Source organism: Gopherus flavomarginatus, chromosome 5, assembly GCF_025201925.1.
Source record: "Gopherus flavomarginatus isolate rGopFla2 chromosome 5, rGopFla2.mat.asm, whole genome shotgun sequence".
Classification (NCBI taxonomy): Eukaryota; Metazoa; Chordata; order Testudines; family Testudinidae; genus Gopherus; species Gopherus flavomarginatus.
Genome location: NC_066621.1, coordinates 126850968 through 126868320, shown reverse-complemented (window position 1 = coordinate 126868320; position 17353 = coordinate 126850968). Strand labels below are relative to the sequence as shown.

Here is a 17353-nt window from a genome sequence, read left to right as displayed (position 1 = left end):
TCCGGCGTCTATCCCTCCCACAGCCAGAGGCGTGGAAAGGAAATACATGGTATCCTCTAAAGGGTACGAATACTTATATACCCATCCTCCTCCATGCTCTCTGGTCATTCAATCTGTGAATGAGCGAGAGCGCCATGACCAGCAAGCCCCTGCCCTGAAATCACGGGAGGCTAGACGGATGGATCTATTGGGGCGTAAAGTCTACTCCACCGGAGGCCTCCAACTGCGCGTGGCTAACCAACAGGCCCTGCTTAGCAGGTATAATTATAATACCTGGCAATCGGTGGGTAAGTTTGCTAAACTGGTCCCACAGGACTCCCGCCCAGAATTCCAGGCCCTTCTGGAGGAAGGTAAGAAAGTGGCATGGACTTACCTGCAGGCCTCCCTTGACGCTGCTGATTCGGCGGCCAGAACTGTGGCCTCGGGAATTACAATGCGGAGAATATCATGGCTGCAGGTGTCAGGCCTACCTCCTGAACTGCAACACACTATACAGGACCTTCCGTTTGATGAACAGGGCCTTTTCTCTCAGAAAACGAACCCTAGACTCCAGAGTCTCAAGGATAATCGCGTCATCATGCTTTCTCTCGGGATGCATACTCCGCAAACCCAACGGAGGTCCTTCCGTACCCAGCCTCAGCACCCTTACCCCACACCCAGGCCACGAAAAGACTTTAGCAGGAGGCGTGGTCGCGGGAACCACAGACGACAATCGAATTCCCAAGGGGGCCAGAATAATGTCCCACCAAACCATGAGCGGAACCCAAACCCAACTTGTGAAGGTGCGCCCGAGAGCACAGCACCAGTCCTTCCCCAGGATCTCCTTCAGTTTTCCAACCACCTTTCCTCCTTCCTCCCTGCATGGGCCCAATTAACCTCGGATCGTTGGGTCCTACGCACGGTGGAATTTGGATACCACCTCCAATTTATTTCGCTCCCTCCCTCCCCGTCCCTCTTCAGGGACCCCTCTCACGAGCAATTCCTCTGGCAAGAGGTTCGTACACTCCTCTCCATCGGAACTATAGAGGAGGTGCCGGAGGAGTTCAGGGGCAAGGGATTTTACTCCCGATATTTCCTAATCCCCAAGGCAAAAGGAGGTCTCCGACCCATCCTGGACCTGCGCGGTCTCAACGTCTTTCTGAAGAAGTTGAAGTTCCGCATGGTGCCCCTGGGGGCCATCATCCCATCCTTGGATCCCGGAGACTGGTACGCTGCTCTCGACATGAAGGACGCATACTTTCACATCGCCATTTACCCTCCGCACAGACGGTACCTACGGTTTATGGTGCACCATCAACATTTCCAATTTGCGGTCCTTCCATTTGGCCTCTCCACTGCTCCGCGCGTGTTTACAAAGTGCATGGCTGTAGTGGCCGCCTTCCTCCGTCGTCGGCGAATACACGTCTTTCCTTACCTAGATGACTGGCTTATTCTCGGGACCTCCGAGGCCCAACTCACCAGGCATGTTGCCATCATCACGGACCTATTCGAGCGGTTGGGCCTGATGATCAATCTAGAGAAGTCTACTCTAGTGCCCACTCAAAGAATAGAATTCATTGGGGCCGTTCTAGACTCCAAACTCGCAACACCCTGCCTTCTACTACTCCGGTTTTGGGCGTCAGTTTCGGTCATAGAAAGCCTCCAAACTTTTCCGACGACCTCGGCCCGTACCTGCCTCAACCTTCTCGGTCACGTGGCCGCATGCACTTTTGTAACCAAGCATGCCAAACTACGCCTGCGTCCCCTTCAAACCTGGCTCATCTCAGTTTACCGCCCAGGCAGGGATGCCATAGACATGGTCGTCACCGTTTCTCAGAGCGTCTTAGACTCCCTCAAGTGGTGGCTAACACCTTCCCTGGTGTGTGCAGGAATGCCGTTCCAACCAAGGCAGCCCTCACTATCCTTAACGATGGACGCGTCATCTCTCGGCTGGGGGGCACACCTAGGCCATCGTCGCACGCAAGGCCTCTGGTCATCTCAAGAGCTAGCGTTGCACATAAACGTCCGGGAGCTGAGAGCAGTCCACCTCGCGTGCCAGATGTTCCAACATCATTTGCAAGGCCGTTGTGTTCTAGTACTCACGGACAACATAACAGCAATGCACTACATAAACAAACAGGGTGGGACTCGATCCTCCCCCCTTTGTCAGGAGGCTATCCAACTGTTGGAATTTTGTGTAGCCCACTCTATAGACCTTGTAGTGTCCTTCCTCCCAGGGGTCCGGAACACTCTGGCAGACCATCTCAGCAGATTCTTTCTCTCCCACGAGTGGTCGCTTTGCCCGACATTGTACATTCCATCTTCCAGAAGTGGGCTTTCCTCACATAGACCTCTTCGCTTTCCGCAACAACAGGAAGTGTCAGAGGTTCTGCTCCTTCCAGGGTCTCGCCCTGGGCTTAATATCAGACGCCTTCCTAATCTCTTGGGCGAACCACCTGCTTTACCGATGGCCTTTCCACCCTTCCCGATGGTGCACAGAGTTCTTGTAAAGCTTCTCAGGGACAGGGCTCGTCTGATCCTGATCGCCCCTGCGTGGCCCCGGCAACATTGGTACACCACGTTGCTGGACCACTGGATAGCCAACCCCATCCCCCTGCCCCTTCATCAGGATCTGATAACGCAGGACCACGGCAGGCTTCTCCACCCAGACCTGCAATCCCTCCATCTCACGGCGTGGCTCCTGCATGGTTAATCCAATCGGAATTACGCTGCTCTGCCCCGGTGCAAGAGTACTCCTGGGTAGCAGAAAACCTTCTACTCTGTCTACTTACTTAGCCAAGTGGAAACGGTTTTCCTGCTGGTGTCAAATGCGGAATGTTGCTCCTACGGAGGTGCCCATCCCCACTATTTTGGACTACCTCTGGTATCTTAAACAACAAGGCCTCGCTATCTCATCTTCGCGAGTGCACTTGGCGGCTATTTCTACTTTCCACCCCGGAGAAGGTACGTACTCCGTCTTCTCCCACCATATGGTCTCCAGGTTCCTCAAAGGCTTGGAGCGTCTATACGCCCTAGTACGACGCCCCACCCCTTTCTGGGACCTCAATTTAGTTCTGATGAGACTTACGTCCCTGCCGTTCAAGCCATTGGCAACCTGCTCACTCCTGTATTTGTCATGGGAAATAGCCTTCCTTGTAGCTATTACATCGACTAGGAGGGTTTCTGAGCTTCGGGCTCTGATGGTGTTCCACAAGGACAAGGTGCAGTTACACCCACATCCGGCGTTCCTCCCTAAAGTAGTCTCGGCCATTCATCTCAACCAGGACATTTTCCTCCCGGTCTTCTTCCCCAAACCGCATACATCTCGTAGGGAGCAGCAGTTACATTCGCTCGGCGTCCGTAGGGCGTTCGCCTTCTATATTGACCATACGAGGCCCTTCTGCAAAACGCCCCAACTCTTTGTCGCAGTGGCGGACCGGATGAAAGGCCAGCCCGTCTCTTCTCAGAGGATTTCGTCCTGGGTAACGGCGTGCATCCAGGATTGCTACGATCTAGCTCATACCTCTCCGGGTCATATTACCGCACATTCTGCCAGGGCCCAGGCCTCATCGGCCGCCTTCTTAGCTCGAGTACCTATTCAGGAGATATGTCGAGCAGCTACATGGTCTTCAGTACACACCTTTACTTCCCATTATGCCCTGGTGCAACAATCCAGAGATGATGCAGCCTTCAACTTAGCAGTTTTGCATTCTGCAGTACCTCACTCCCACCCCACCGCCTAGATAAGGCTTGGGATTCACCTAATTGGAATGGATATGAGCAAGCACTCGAAGAAGAAAAGACGGTTACTCACCTTTGTAACTGTTGTTCTTCGAGATGTGTTGCTCATATCCATTCCAAAAACCCACCCTCCTTCTCGACTGTCGGAGTAGCCGGCAAGAAGGAACTGAGGAGCGTACGGGTCGGCAGGGGTATATATTCGGTGCCATAGCAGTGCCACGCCAGGGGGCGCCCAGCCGACCCGCCGGGTGTTGCTAGGATAAAAATCTTCCGACGAACGTGCACGCGGCGCGCGCACACCTGATTGGAATGGATATGAGCAACACATCTCAAAGAACAACAGTTACAAAGGTGAGTAACCGTCTTTTATGCAAGCATTTGACTACTTGTTTTTATTCTAAACCAGGAGGAGGACTGATTGGGAGAAAGGGCTGCATAGGTGCAATGGGAAGAACTGATACAATGATGTGTGCAGTATACGGCTGGACTGAAGAGATGGCATTTTCTGGAACTTCCACTGGGGATGTGTGTATCTGGAGAGATTTGTTTCTCATAAAAACTATCAAAGCACATGATGGTCCAGTATTTAGCATGCATGCATTAGAAAAAGTAAGTGAACTATTTGGATTTTAAATGAGACATAGTTTGGATTAATAAAAATCTCTTTGTGGCTACGCCTAACATGAATGCAGTCTATTACCATATAATTAGAGTTCAGGATTCTAGATGGTGCTCCCTACTCTCAAGTCAGCGGGAACTGAGAGTGTTGCATTTCCTATTAGGAGGAAGTGCATTGTATCATTATATTACAGTGACTCCTCTCACTGATTTTAAGAGCTGCATGCCCTCCTGTTTAATGATGCCTTAAGAGTACAAGTGGATAAAGCAGGTAAAGTGGAAGGATTCTCGGGGGGTGAAAGGGGACTCTGTTACCTTGCATTAAAAGAAACATATGCCAGTTATGTTTGTTACTTTGTGAAGACTTGAGCAGATGTAGGGTTGCCAACTTTCTAAGTGCACAAAACCAAACACCCTTACCCTGCCCTGCCCCTTCCTTGAGGCCCACTCCTGCCCTGCCCCTTCTCTGAGGCCCCGTCCCCACTCACTCTAGTCCCCCTCCCTCCATCGCTCGCTCTCCATCACTCACTCTCACAGGGGCAGGAGATTGGGGTGTGGGAGCAGGTGAGGCCTCCAGCTGGGGGTAGAGGCTCCAGAGTGGGGCCAGAAATGAAGGTTTCAGGTTGTGGGAGGGGGCTCCGGCCTGGGCTAGGGAATTACGGTGCGGGGGGGAAGGTTCTGGGGTGGGGCTGGGGATGAGAGGTTTGGGGTGTAGAAGGGGGCTCTGGGTTGGGGCCAAGGGGTTTGGAGTGTGGGAGCAGACTCCGGGCTGGGGCAGTGGATTGAGGTACGGGAGGGGGTGTAGTCCCCAGCTGGGGGTGTGGGCTGTGGGGTGAGGATGAGGGATTTGGGCTGCAGGAGGGGGCTCAGGGCTGGGGGAGGGGCTCCGACCTGGGGCAGGGGGCTGGGGTGCTAGTGGGTGCTGTAGGATCTGGGGGAGGGTTAGGGTGCAGGAGGGGGTTCTGACCTGGAGCAGGGGGTGGGAGCCTGGGGTCTGGGATGCAATTAAGGTGTGGGATGGAGTTCCGACTTGGGGCAGGGGGTTGGGGTGCACGAGGGAGTTCGGGGTGCAGGCTCCGGCCAGGCAGTGCTTATCTCAGGCAGCTTGTAGTCGGCGGCACGTAGTCGGCGGTGCAGCAGGGCTAAGGCAGGCTCACTGCCTGCCTTCCCTGGCTCCACACCATATCCCAAAGCAGCTGGCATGTCCCTGTGGCCCTTAGGCAGAGGGGCCAGTGGGCTCTGTGTGCTGCCCATGCCCGCTGGCACCACCCCCATAGCTCCCATTGGCTGCTGTTCTTGGCAGGGGCAGCGCTGGGGGCAGGGGCAGCGCATGGAGCTTCCCTAATCGTCCCTGCGCCTAGAGGCTGCAGGGACATGCCAGTCGCTTCCGGGGTGCTGTGCAGAGCCAGAGCAAGCAGGTAGCCTGCCTTAGCCCTGCTGCGCCGCCGACCAGACTTTTAACGGCCCGATCAGCTGTGCTGACTGGAGGCACCAGGGTCACTTTTCAACCAGGCATTCCCAGTTGAAACTTTCTACCATTTATAGCAATTTTCACCATTTTATGCATAGGAAATTTCTTCCAAATTGGTAGAAAATCCGTAAATGAAATAAACTTTTTAACTACATCCATTGTATATAATCCTGTATCCTTGTGTATATAATCTAGTAACTATTATATGGGCTTTGTTGGATTACAAATTGAAAACTGTTACAGTGCCAACATACAGTAAGGCAGGGATCGGCAACCTTTGGAATGCAGGCCGTCAGGGAAATTCGCTGGCGGGCCGGGACAGTTTGTTTACCTGCAGCGTCTGCAGGTTCGGCAGATCGCAGCTCCTACTGGCTGCGGTTCACCGTTCCAGGCCAATATGGGCTGCAGGAAATGGCGGCCAGCAAATCCCTCAGCACATGCCACTTCCCGCAGGCCCCATTAGCCTGGAATGGCAAACCGCGTCCAGTGAGAGCTGCGATCTGCAGAACCTGTGGATACTGCAGGTAAACAAACTGTCCCGGCCCGCCAGCGGGCTTCCCTGACGGGCCGCGCGCCAAAGGTTGCCAATCCCTGAAGTGAGACCTTGTCTACACTATACCACTTTAACTCTTCTTGCATAGTTAAAGCAACACAAGCCCTCTGGTTTTGGTATACTTCTGTTAATATATAGATATATTGGTATGGATATTCCAATATGAGAAGGGGAATAAGCTGCATCAGTATAAAGCACCTTTATATCAGTTCAGCTGCGTCCCCACAGGGGGGACTATTTCAGTTAAAAAAACAAACACCACTGACTAAAATAGTAACATTGGTACAAAGCTTGTATGTAAACTAGGCTTTAGTCATCTGGAATAGATATAAGTTTAAACCAGAGTATGTCCTTTTCAGCCGAAGGAGCTCCAGTGTTCATTTTTTGTCGCAGTTCTAATTAATTTAGATATAGGAATGGTGAACGTTTAAGACAAAACTGTGTTTTTCCTAATTTATAACATCAAACGATTACAGCTTTATTGCCAGTTTATCTATTGTCCCTCTTATGAAACAATTTCAGTCTTCTGACATAGGCAGAAGAGTAGAAATAGAGTGTTCCTGTTAGAGAAAAGGGTCCCAAACCACAAAGTTAAAATACAGATATAACCTTTCCCTACATTCACAAATATGCTAGTCCACACCCATTGTAAAAGTGGTCTGGGAGGTCCAGATCTAGGAGTAAAATTAAGAAAGGGAAAATTTAAGCTATCTATCAGGAAAACATCCTGACAGTGAAATGTATTAGGCCACTGAATAGTCTTCCTTGAGAGTGACAGAGGAGCAAGACTTTAAAAAGCAGACTGGACAAAGCACTAAAAATGCACTGTAGAGACTTATACTGCATTGGCAGGACCAGAAGATCTAATAGATCTAATAGATCATTTCCATCTCTAACTTGTATGATTCTGTAGCTATGTTATTACTGAGGCTACGTTTCAATGTCACAGAGGTCATGGAAGTCACGGAATCCAGATTTTGTGACTTCCAGAGACCTCCATAACATTCTCTGCTTCAGCCCCTGGGGCCGCAGGACTGGAGCTGGCAGTCAGCAGGTCCTGGCAGAGTTCCAGTGACAGGCCACAGATCCTGAGGGAGCCCTCGTCAGGGTTCCAGCAATGGGTGACAGACTTGTGGAGGGCATGGGGCGGGGTGGGAAGAGGGACGTCTTGGGCAAGCGACTGAGGATGTCCCATTTTCTCTTCGGGAAATATGGTCACCCTGCAGCTCCCAGCTGCCAGAGACAGAGGGGGAACTCCACAGCTCCTAGCCACCACAGTGGTAGGGGAAACCATGGAGATTCAGCAGCAAAAGTCACAGACAGGTCATGGCTTCCATTAATTTTTGTTTATTGCACGTGACCTGTCCATGACTGTTGTTAAAAATAACCATGATAAAATGTTAGCTTTAATTATTATGTACTAAATTGTTGTCAGTGTTAGCACAAGTCATTGTAGAAGTAAGGATAATCTTTTAAAAAAAATACTAAATTATCTACTGATGACAACCTATGAATTAATCCTATTCTATTTTTTGGGGCAGGGATTTGTAACTGGTGGAAAGGATGGGGTAGTGGCTCTCTGGGATGACACCTTTGAACGCTGTCTCAAAACCTATGCCATCAAACGAACTGCTTTGGCCCCTGGCTCTAAAGGTGAGTGTATAGTAAGTACATCAAACCTTTCTGTTTTATTCTGCCTTTAAACACTGTCTTTAGTAAGCTTTTTCTTCTAAGTTTCCTCCCTCCACAATAAAAGGAAATCAAGTTTTGCTGTAGTAAAAATCGAAAAAGGAAAAAAATAAAGTTGTATTTGAAAACTGTTCTATTTAAAGTGTGCTTCTACTCTGAAAAAATGGCTAAGTAAAAATAGCAACGTCTAACCTAACCCATATGCTTCCTTTGTATATTCTGTCATATCTGTGTTCTTTAATGACAATAATAATGCTTTTCATGCCTTTTAGTACTAGGACCAAGCCAGCCAGGAGACAGTGAGTGTGGGGATTCAGTTGCATAACAAAAAATGAATTTTTTACTGTCTCAGTCAGTTTCACCTGTTCACATCCAGGACGGCAAATTTGTTCTATAGAATCTTTATCACTGACGATTATACATCAGAAGGAAAGAACCAAGCTTAACACTGACCAGAAGTTAAGTTTGCAAGACTAATAACCATGAAGGAAAAAATAGTTTTATTTGTGAATTGAACATATTTGTAAATCTTTAAGGATAAACACTCACTCCAGTTAGGGCATTTTGAATACGGGCCACAAAGATCAATGACAAAACTATATTTGGTCTGGAAGATATTAAATCCTTAGCCTAATACCAACCCATGATCTGAAGAGAGAATCTGTGCATGGCTTATAAAAATGTAGTAACAGTTACACTGAATTACAGTTATAAGTTGCAGAAAGTTCATTTCCATAAACTCTTCAGTGTCTTCTATTTTGTTCAATCAGCAGGTTGATTTGGAATTAATTGTCACTCCTTTCACAGACCTCAATGGACTACTATGCTACAGAAGTGAGGGTAGTTTAAAAAAATTAGAGAGATTGCGCTCTGAAAAATTATTCTAAAATATGGCGCCATGGGGGTCCATATTTAATCTTCCTATTTGTTCTGCCTTGGAATAAAGGAATGGAGGGGAGAATATTTTTTTTTCTATTGCAGGTTCAATACTCTGCCTTTTTTTCATGTGATCATGTATGAGTACTGAAAGGTTTTCAGGCCTGATGTTCCTTCAAATTTCTCCCATTTGCTGGCTGGTGTGGGTCCTGCTATGCAGCTTTCCCAGTCTAATATTCTGGAGATTTCTCTGTCCGTCTTCCCTAAAAAAACTAAGAATCTTTTGTTCTTAACTTACATCATTAGACTGTCAAAAGGGTGGCTCGCCATTTCCTTGTTAAACTTCTATTACAGTTAAAATAGTAGTTTAACACATTTTACTGATGTACTCCACCCTAACTTTAAGATAGATAGCATCATAGCTTTACGCACATTTCTCTCACTGAGGTTTTTAGCATGCTTATTAGATAGCCATGTTAATGCTCTCCACCTTGTTTGAACCTCAAGGAGAGTCTGCTGAACATGAAGATCATTGACAGTTGCCTTATATGGCAGGTTTATTAGAGAAGGTGGAGTAACAAAAACTGGGAGGCTGGCACAGAATAAATTATATGGCTTCTGTAACAATGATACAGAGCACGTTTAAAAATTAGCTAATATGTGCTGAAGCTCCACAACTGTAGCCAATTTTGTATGCAGGAAAATGCTAGGACTTCTTTTCTGTTGAATTTGATCTGGTAAAATGTGGGTGTAATGTATATACTTCTAAAATTAAACTCACACCTTTAAAAATTTAATGTTTTAGGTCTCCTCTTAGAAGACAACCCTTCTATACGTGCCATATCGTTAGGACATGGTCATATTTTAGTGGGCACAAAGAATGGGGAAATACTGGAAGTGGATAAAAGTGGACCAATAACTCTGCTGGTTCAGGTACATTTTAAAATATTGCTGTCAGGGTGTTCAACATCTGAGCCCGTGGCGAGAGTCTGTAGCTATGTCACCCAGCAGCGAGACTCTGCAGCCAGTGGTAGGGGAACCTGAGCCCTCCCTGCTCTACCAGGTTCCAGCCCAGAGCCTATAACAGGTTGATCAGATATGCAGCCTAGGGGGCAAATGCCACCAAGCCTGTTCACTGGATTACTTCCTACTGCATTCTCAGCCCCCTCCAAAGTCACAAAAGGTGTCATCTTATGAACTCAAAGGTTGGGGGGTTCTTACCAGAGTCTTTGTCGTTCGGTTCCGGCCCTCTTTTCCTGGTCTCCACAGGGGCCTTCAGTGGCTCTGCTGCAGGGTCTGGCCCAGGCAGTGCGGCGTTCCTGCAGCCTCTCTCCAGGAGTTACTAGCATAAGACTGCTCCTTTGCTCAGTCCGCACTGACTGAGCTGAGTTGCTTCCTTTGGAGTGCTTTCTCCGTTGTGAGCATGCCCAGCAGTTGCGGCTGGGTTGGCCTTCAGGACCCAGAGCTGCTCGATAACCCTTGGCTCCTTGGTGTGGGGTCAAGATACCCCATCATAATTACCCATATATTCTTTTTTCCCCCCACTTCCTTCCCAGAATCCGCTGGGCTTTGTAAGTTTCTATCATAAGTATATGATTATACTTCAAGCAGAAGTAACAAAATAATAAACATTCCAACTATTAATGAAGTCTGAAAACTATTTTAAATTCAGAGAATTTAAAAGAGAAGAGACCATTATGATAATCTAGTTTGACCTTTTGCAAAACACAGGCCCTAGAATTTCACTCAGTAATTCCTGCATCATATCCATGATTTCTGGTTTAACTAGAGCAACGGTTTTCAACCTGTGGTCTATGGACCCTCGGGGGTCTGCATACTATGACTGAGATTTCCAAAGGGGTCCGTGCCTCCATTTGAAATTTTTTAAAGGTCCACTAATGAAAAAAGGTTGAAAACCATTGAACTAGAACATATATTTTAGAAAGACATCTACTCTTGATTTAAAGACTTCAAGTGATGGCGAATCCACTACATCCCTTTGGTAAGTTGTTCCAATGGTTAATTACCTCACTGTTTAAAACACAGTACCTTATTTCCAGTTTGAATTGGTGTAGCTTCAGCTCCCAGCCATTGGATCTTGTTATGGCTTTGCTAGATTGAAGAGCCCAGTACAATCAGATATCTTCTCCCTATGTAGGTACCTATAAACCATGATAAGTGACTTGTTAGCCTTCTCTTTGATATCCTAAACAGGCTGAGCTTCCTAGATCTCTGATTGTAACATGAGTTTTCCAGATCTTGAATCATTTTTGTGGCTTTGTTCTTTTTGTTCATGTATATGTAAGATGCATATTTAATCAATGTATATGAAGAGCTATTACAGTGCAACAGTGCATGAACAGATTTTTAAAACATACGCACGCATGCATACTAGATCCTAAATCAAAAGAGATATGTCTATATATCTATATATGTATCTCTTTTGAGCCAGGCTCTGCTATGCTAATATTTTGTTCAAAGTATGTTTTTATCTTAAGCACAAACTTAAAATAATGAATGTATATTTTGAAGGATTATAAAAGGAAGCTTATAAATACTTCTTTACAAATTGGGCTTTTTCTTTGTAATAGAATGCACATTTATGGCCAGACTGTGAATTCCTAACTCAAATTGCGTTATAATTATTCACAGGAATAGTCCAGTGACAATTTGACCCTTCATTGTTAGGTTAACAAAAAGATTCTATAAATTAAATAATTTAGTGAATCAGATCATTAGAGCAATTTTCTCAAATATAATTTACGTTAATTTTATATTACATTTTACTTAGAAGCTTTTTATTTTTAAGATATTCTGTGTTGATTACTGAACCAAGAGTGTTTTCATTAGGAAGTTTTCTTTATCATCCAACAAGGATTTCCACATTCTCAGTATAGTTTTGTAGCGTCCTTTTTTTTCCCCCCTTCCAGTTTTGGAAATAAAATTACCTGATAGATTTTTTTTTTTTTTACAGGGTCATATGGAAGGGGAAGTTTGGGGTCTAGCCACCCATCCTCATTTACCTATTTGTGCCACTGTAAGTGATGACAAAACCTTAAGAATATGGGATCTATCTCCTAGCCATTGTATGTTAGCTGTTCGCAAATTGAAAAAGGGTAAGATGCTAGTATGAAAAGAGATTGTAATTGAATTAAGTTAACACAAATTAGCATTCTAAATATTGCAAAGACAAAATGTGAAAATATAAAGTTTTCTGTAGTTCAAACTTTCTGTGACAAAACGTTACTGACTCAACAGATAAAAGCTGCAAGAAATATTTAAATGTGATAGTGTTTCATAACGCTGCTAACAATTAAAAACCAGAAAATTTAAAATAAAGGATGAAGCCCCAGCATTAAACCCAGCGCCTTTTATCTAGTATTGGAGGCATTTTTAAACAATGGTTGATTTTATGTATCATATATATACTGTGAAATTTTAGCTCATGGGTATTTTCAGATGAAATCATAGCATTGATGCTGAAGGTCCTTTTTTGTTATTTGACATGATCATGATGTTATATAATTGTGTGTGGATTTTTTGTTTTGGGATTAAAACTGGGGAGATGATCTGCCAGGAAGTATCTGAAGCTGACAGAAAATATTATGATAGCTCTCTGAAAGGTAGTAGTTATTACTATCATCAATTATTATTAATTATTATTATTAATAAGAAAATTCCTAATTAATTATATTGTGGAAGTACCCAAAGGCCTTAATCTGGAGAGGGGCCCCAATGTCCTAGACACTGTGAAAGACACATTTGCCCAGAAGAGTTTATAATCTAATTTTAACACCAGATGCAATAAGCGATGGTAATAAACAATAGGAGGGAAGTACAGGGAGAATATGGTTAACAACATAAAGGGGGATAGGTATAGTAGATTTACAGACTAGTTCAGGGTGGTTGTTGCATATGTAAGGGATGGTATGACAGAAGGAATGAAGACTTTTGTGGCAAAACCAGACAAGCAGGTGGAGCAAGGAAGGGGAGGATGATACAAGGAGAGGCAGAGCTGTAGGATTTTAAAGGTGGGAGCAAGAAGTTTGATTTTGATACAGCAGAAGAGAGACCTAGTAAAGGGATTTAAAGAGGGGAGTGATGTGGGAAGAATAGGCAAGAGTGATAGTCTTAGCAACTACTTGTTGAATAAATGGTGTGTGGGTTTCAACAAGGCCAGTGAGGAAGAAGTTGTCAGAGTCAAAACAGGTAGGGATGAGGGCCTAGTTGAGTTTTGTATGTGTGAACAGAATAGAAAGTCCTGATTATAGGTGGAGATGGTAGTGAATCCTATAGTTAAGGTTGCCATTATAAGACTTTGTTTTCAATTGCGTATAACTTTCCTAACATTTAACAGTTTAGGCTGAAATTTTCCATGCCAGGTGTATGCTTCAGGCTAAATTTGTTATGTAAAGATTCATCAAAAATGATTCTTGTGTTTCCTAGAACATGGTAGAGAACTGCATTGTTTTACTCATGTTAAAAAACTTAGTGTTTCCTTGAGAAGCTGCAGCACCTCTGTGAAATTTAGCAGGAGTGTTGCCTTTGTGTCAGGATGTGTCCTTCCTGTAAAAATCCATCAAAACTTGGCAGAGTAACAAACTTCTGAAAATTACAGTTCACACATGCTGAGTAGACATTGGTTAATGTTTAGCAACTAAATTCCCTGAAGATTATGCCTGTACTGGGTGCGCTCCATTTCAGGGCTGTAGGAGCTGAGTAGACGTGCCCTTGTGAGTACTCCTCCCAGCCAGTAGGGACAACTGTAGTGCCAGGCATCAGAAGTGAGATCATTCCCCTAATATGGTGAAGGAGAAGGAATCAGCTGGGAATGTAGAGGGGTGAGGGATGGAGTGGGAGAGGCAGTCTGTGGCCTGCGAAAATGGCAAGAGGGACAGAGAGAGGCTGTGAGCGAGAAGTAGGGTGGGAAGGTAGAGTCAGGCTGCAGAGGAGAGGAGGAGGGTCTGTGGGGACAGACACCGGCTGTATGAGGGAGGAATAGGAGCTAAGTAGAGAGAGAGACATGCTGCTGGTGGGGGAATAGGTACAGAGTGGGGACAAGAAGCAGGCTATAGGATTATAGCTTAGTTAATACTATAGGATTGTGGGCCTTAGGGACATGCTGGCTGCCGCTTCCCGCAACTTCCATTGCCTGGGAACGGCGAACTGCGGTCACTGGGAGCTTCAGGGGGCTGTGCCTGTGAATGGTGAACATAAACAAAATGTCTTGTAGCCCGCCTGTGGATTACCCTCATGGGCCCCATGCTGAAGGTTGCTGACCCCTGGTTTAGTGTGTATGGTCTTTTGCAAGTTGGGGTAGTGTATATAGCTAGTATATATAGTTCTTATAATCAAAGGACTTTTCACCCCAGGGGCCGGGCATGCTGTGGTACCCAGGCTTCAAGCCTTATGCCAAACCTGTGCCAGTAAGTGACCCGCACTTGAATTATTTAAAGAGTTTTGGAGAAACTCATGTTAAGGAAAGTGCAAAATATGTCAAGACTTCAGACCCTGTACCAAGAAGGACTGAGACATCAGACTAAAGACTGTCCTCATGAAAGCCACCCTCAAACCTGTCTCCTGGCACCAAGCTCTTCCCAGCACTATTCTCCATCCCCGGTGCCACAGAAGAAACCCAAAAAGCGGCACAGCAAGAGAGGGCACTTGCCAGTACAAAAGAGAGACAAATGGGGAGAGGGATTGAGACCCATGCCAGGCCATTGTTCTACCCCTGGACCTGCGTCAGCACCGTCAACTCCATCAAGGGAATTGAGGCTGATGAAGAACCCTCTGCTGACACCAGGGAGTCACCATGGTACCAGTGGACTGATGGTGCCATCAACCCTGGAGGTTTATCGGGCAGGTAGGGACCTTCTCTCTGTTCTGGTCCCTCCAGCCCCACGGGGGAACCTACCTGCTCTGGCCTCCGGAAGCAGGAGGGAACAAGGTGCGTCAGGTGCCTTCCTGGCACTGGGTCCCCCAACATCATCCAGGGGCAAGCCCTACCTGATCCCAGTGTCCTGCTCCCTGGCACACCACGGGTCCTCAGAGCCCCTGCATCATATAGCCTTACAAGTGGATACTGCTCCACCCTGGTCGCCGACAGAGGAATCCTCTTCAGATTCTGAAGAGGAGCCCTATGTACTGAGAAAAGCCCAACATCGGTATCCAGCCTACACCCCACCAAGCTTTACTGCTGGTCCCCAGGTGGGTGCCTGGCTAATGGGCCACTGGCTGATGTAGTGGCTCTACTGGAACCTCTGGGAGTTTCCCCTAGTACCAGGGCCTGACTCCTACTGCTGCTAGTTGGTGGCCTCTTGGAGGCCGGCTACTGCTCCTTCGTGCTCAGCATCAGATCCAGACTCCAGCACTGATCCCAGTACCGTAGCCCCGTAGGTATAGTCGAGGCAGAAAGAGAGTAAGGAGTCCCTCCTTCAATGAAAGCCTCCCCCTCATCCTTCCCAGATAAAGCTGTTGCAGGTTGCAGCAGACTACTTCCCCAGGATGATTTCAGGACCTTCTGAAGCAGGTCACTTCAGACCTGGTCTTGGAGCTCAAGAGACATCACACAGCCTTAGTGGGTGCAGCCAGGATATCAAAGTAGCGCTACCCATCAATGAGGCAATGATGGGACCAGACAAAGCCTTATGGCAGATTCCTTCTTCTCTGGCCCCCACTTCAAAAAGGACAGAGAAGAAGCACCTGTTATGTGCCAGCAAGCAGCTTCTCAACTATCTATCTCAACTATCACACCCTCCCCCAAGGTCCCTGGTGGTATTGGCAGTGAACAAAAGGGACAGGTGGACCACCAGGCAGAACAGGAAATGCCATCAGTCCTATTCACTGTGTGGGCAGAGCCTGGGCTCCCTCTCCGATGCCTTCCTGCTCTCATAGGCAGACCACCTATTGTATGTCTTTTCACTAATCCCCTTGGTTCATAAGGTTCTCCTAAAAATCAAATGGAACAAGGCAAGGGTTATGCTGATGGCATGGCCACAGTTCTAGCATTGGTTCAGGACACTTCTGGACCTCAGTGGCAGCTCCACTTGCGCTCCCACTCTGCCCAGACTTGATTTCACAAGACCATGGCCAGTAGCTTCACCTGAACCTCACCTCCCTGCACCTAACTACATGAATGCTACATGGCTGAACACTGAAGAAAAGGCGTGCTTGGAAGAGGTTTGACAGATCTTGCTAGGTAGTAGGTGGCCTTCCACTAGGGGTACATAGTTGGCCAAGTGGAATTGTTTCACTTGTTGGACCTTTGAACAGGATCTCTCTCCATCTGGATCCCCTCTTCACTCTATCCTGGATTATTTGCTCCACCTAAAGTGGCAAGGTCTGGCACTTTTCTATTATGGTTCATCTGGCAACCGTCTGAGCCTTCCACTCCCTCTCCCCCCAGTGAATGGCAGATTAGTGTTCAATCCATTAGCATCATGCTCCCTACTACTTCTCTCCTGGAAGGTAGCCTTCCTGATGGCAATTACCTTGGCCAGAAGGGTCTCTGAGATCAGGGCCCTTGTGTCAGAGCCACCTTACACAGTGTTCTTCCAGGACACCTGTGCCCCCATCTGGTCTTTCTTCCAAAGGTGGTGCAACAATTACACAACAATCAGGTCGTTTTTCTACCTTTGGGTCTTCTTCCCAAAACCTCACAAAAGCTCTGAGGACCGACAGCTTTATACATTGGACATTAGGTGAGCCCTCATCTTTTATATTGAGAGAACTAAGCCCTTCTGCAAATCTATGCAACTCTTTGTAGCAATAGCGAAAAAGTTGAAAGGGCTACCTGTGTCAACTCAAAGACTCTCATCCTGAATAACTGCCTGTATTAGGGTTTGCTATGAACAAGTGAATGTCCAGCCTCCATCCATCGTGACTGCTCATTGCACAAGAGCCTGGGCTTCATCAGCAGCCTTCTTTGCCTAGGTATCAATCCAGGACATCTGCAGAGCTGCAACCTGGTCATCGTTTCATGCCTAGGCATCCCAATATGCCATAACCCAATAGGCCTGTGACGGGGTGGGGAGACCCCATCCAGTTCCGGGTGAGTTCATCTCATCCTTTGAGCTGGCCTCTGTCTCTAGACTGTGAGACCTAAGGGCTAAAGTCCATAGAGTTGCCCTGATCTGCAGGGCTCTACGTCCCAGTGGACAGAGTCTATTTAATCGCCCTGACCCCTAGTGAGCAGAGTCCATAGAGGTAATCCAGGTTTGCAGGGCAGTAAAGTCTGATGGCCAGAATCCATAGATACACCCTGGGTTTGCCGGGCAGCAAGGCGTAGCAGTCAGAGTCAATAGAGATACCCCACGTTCGCAGGGCAATAAGGCCTGGTGGACAGAGTCAATAGAGTTGTCCTCTGGGTGGGAATGTATGGCCTAGCGATCAGAGTCAATAGAACTACCATCCAGGCAGTAAGGCCT

General features: G+C 46.9%; 1 protein-coding gene across 4 annotated transcripts in view; it reads left to right on the top strand.

Moving 5' to 3' along the window:
* Positions 1-17353, top strand: part of EML5 (EMAP like 5) — a 301390-nt gene that overhangs the window by 183795 nt on the left and 100242 nt on the right. For all 4 annotated transcript variants that reach the window (XR_007774428.1, XM_050953201.1, XM_050953200.1 and 1 more), the window contains exons 18-21: positions 4127-4329; positions 7904-8015; positions 9733-9860; positions 11902-12043. Coding sequence is in view for 3 of the 4 variants with exons in the window: in XM_050953201.1 (XP_050809158.1) it covers positions 4127-4329; positions 7904-8015; positions 9733-9860; positions 11902-12043 (585 nt within the window). In the remaining variant the exon portion in view is untranslated. The remainder of the gene's footprint in view (positions 1-4126; positions 4330-7903; positions 8016-9732; positions 9861-11901; positions 12044-17353) is intronic.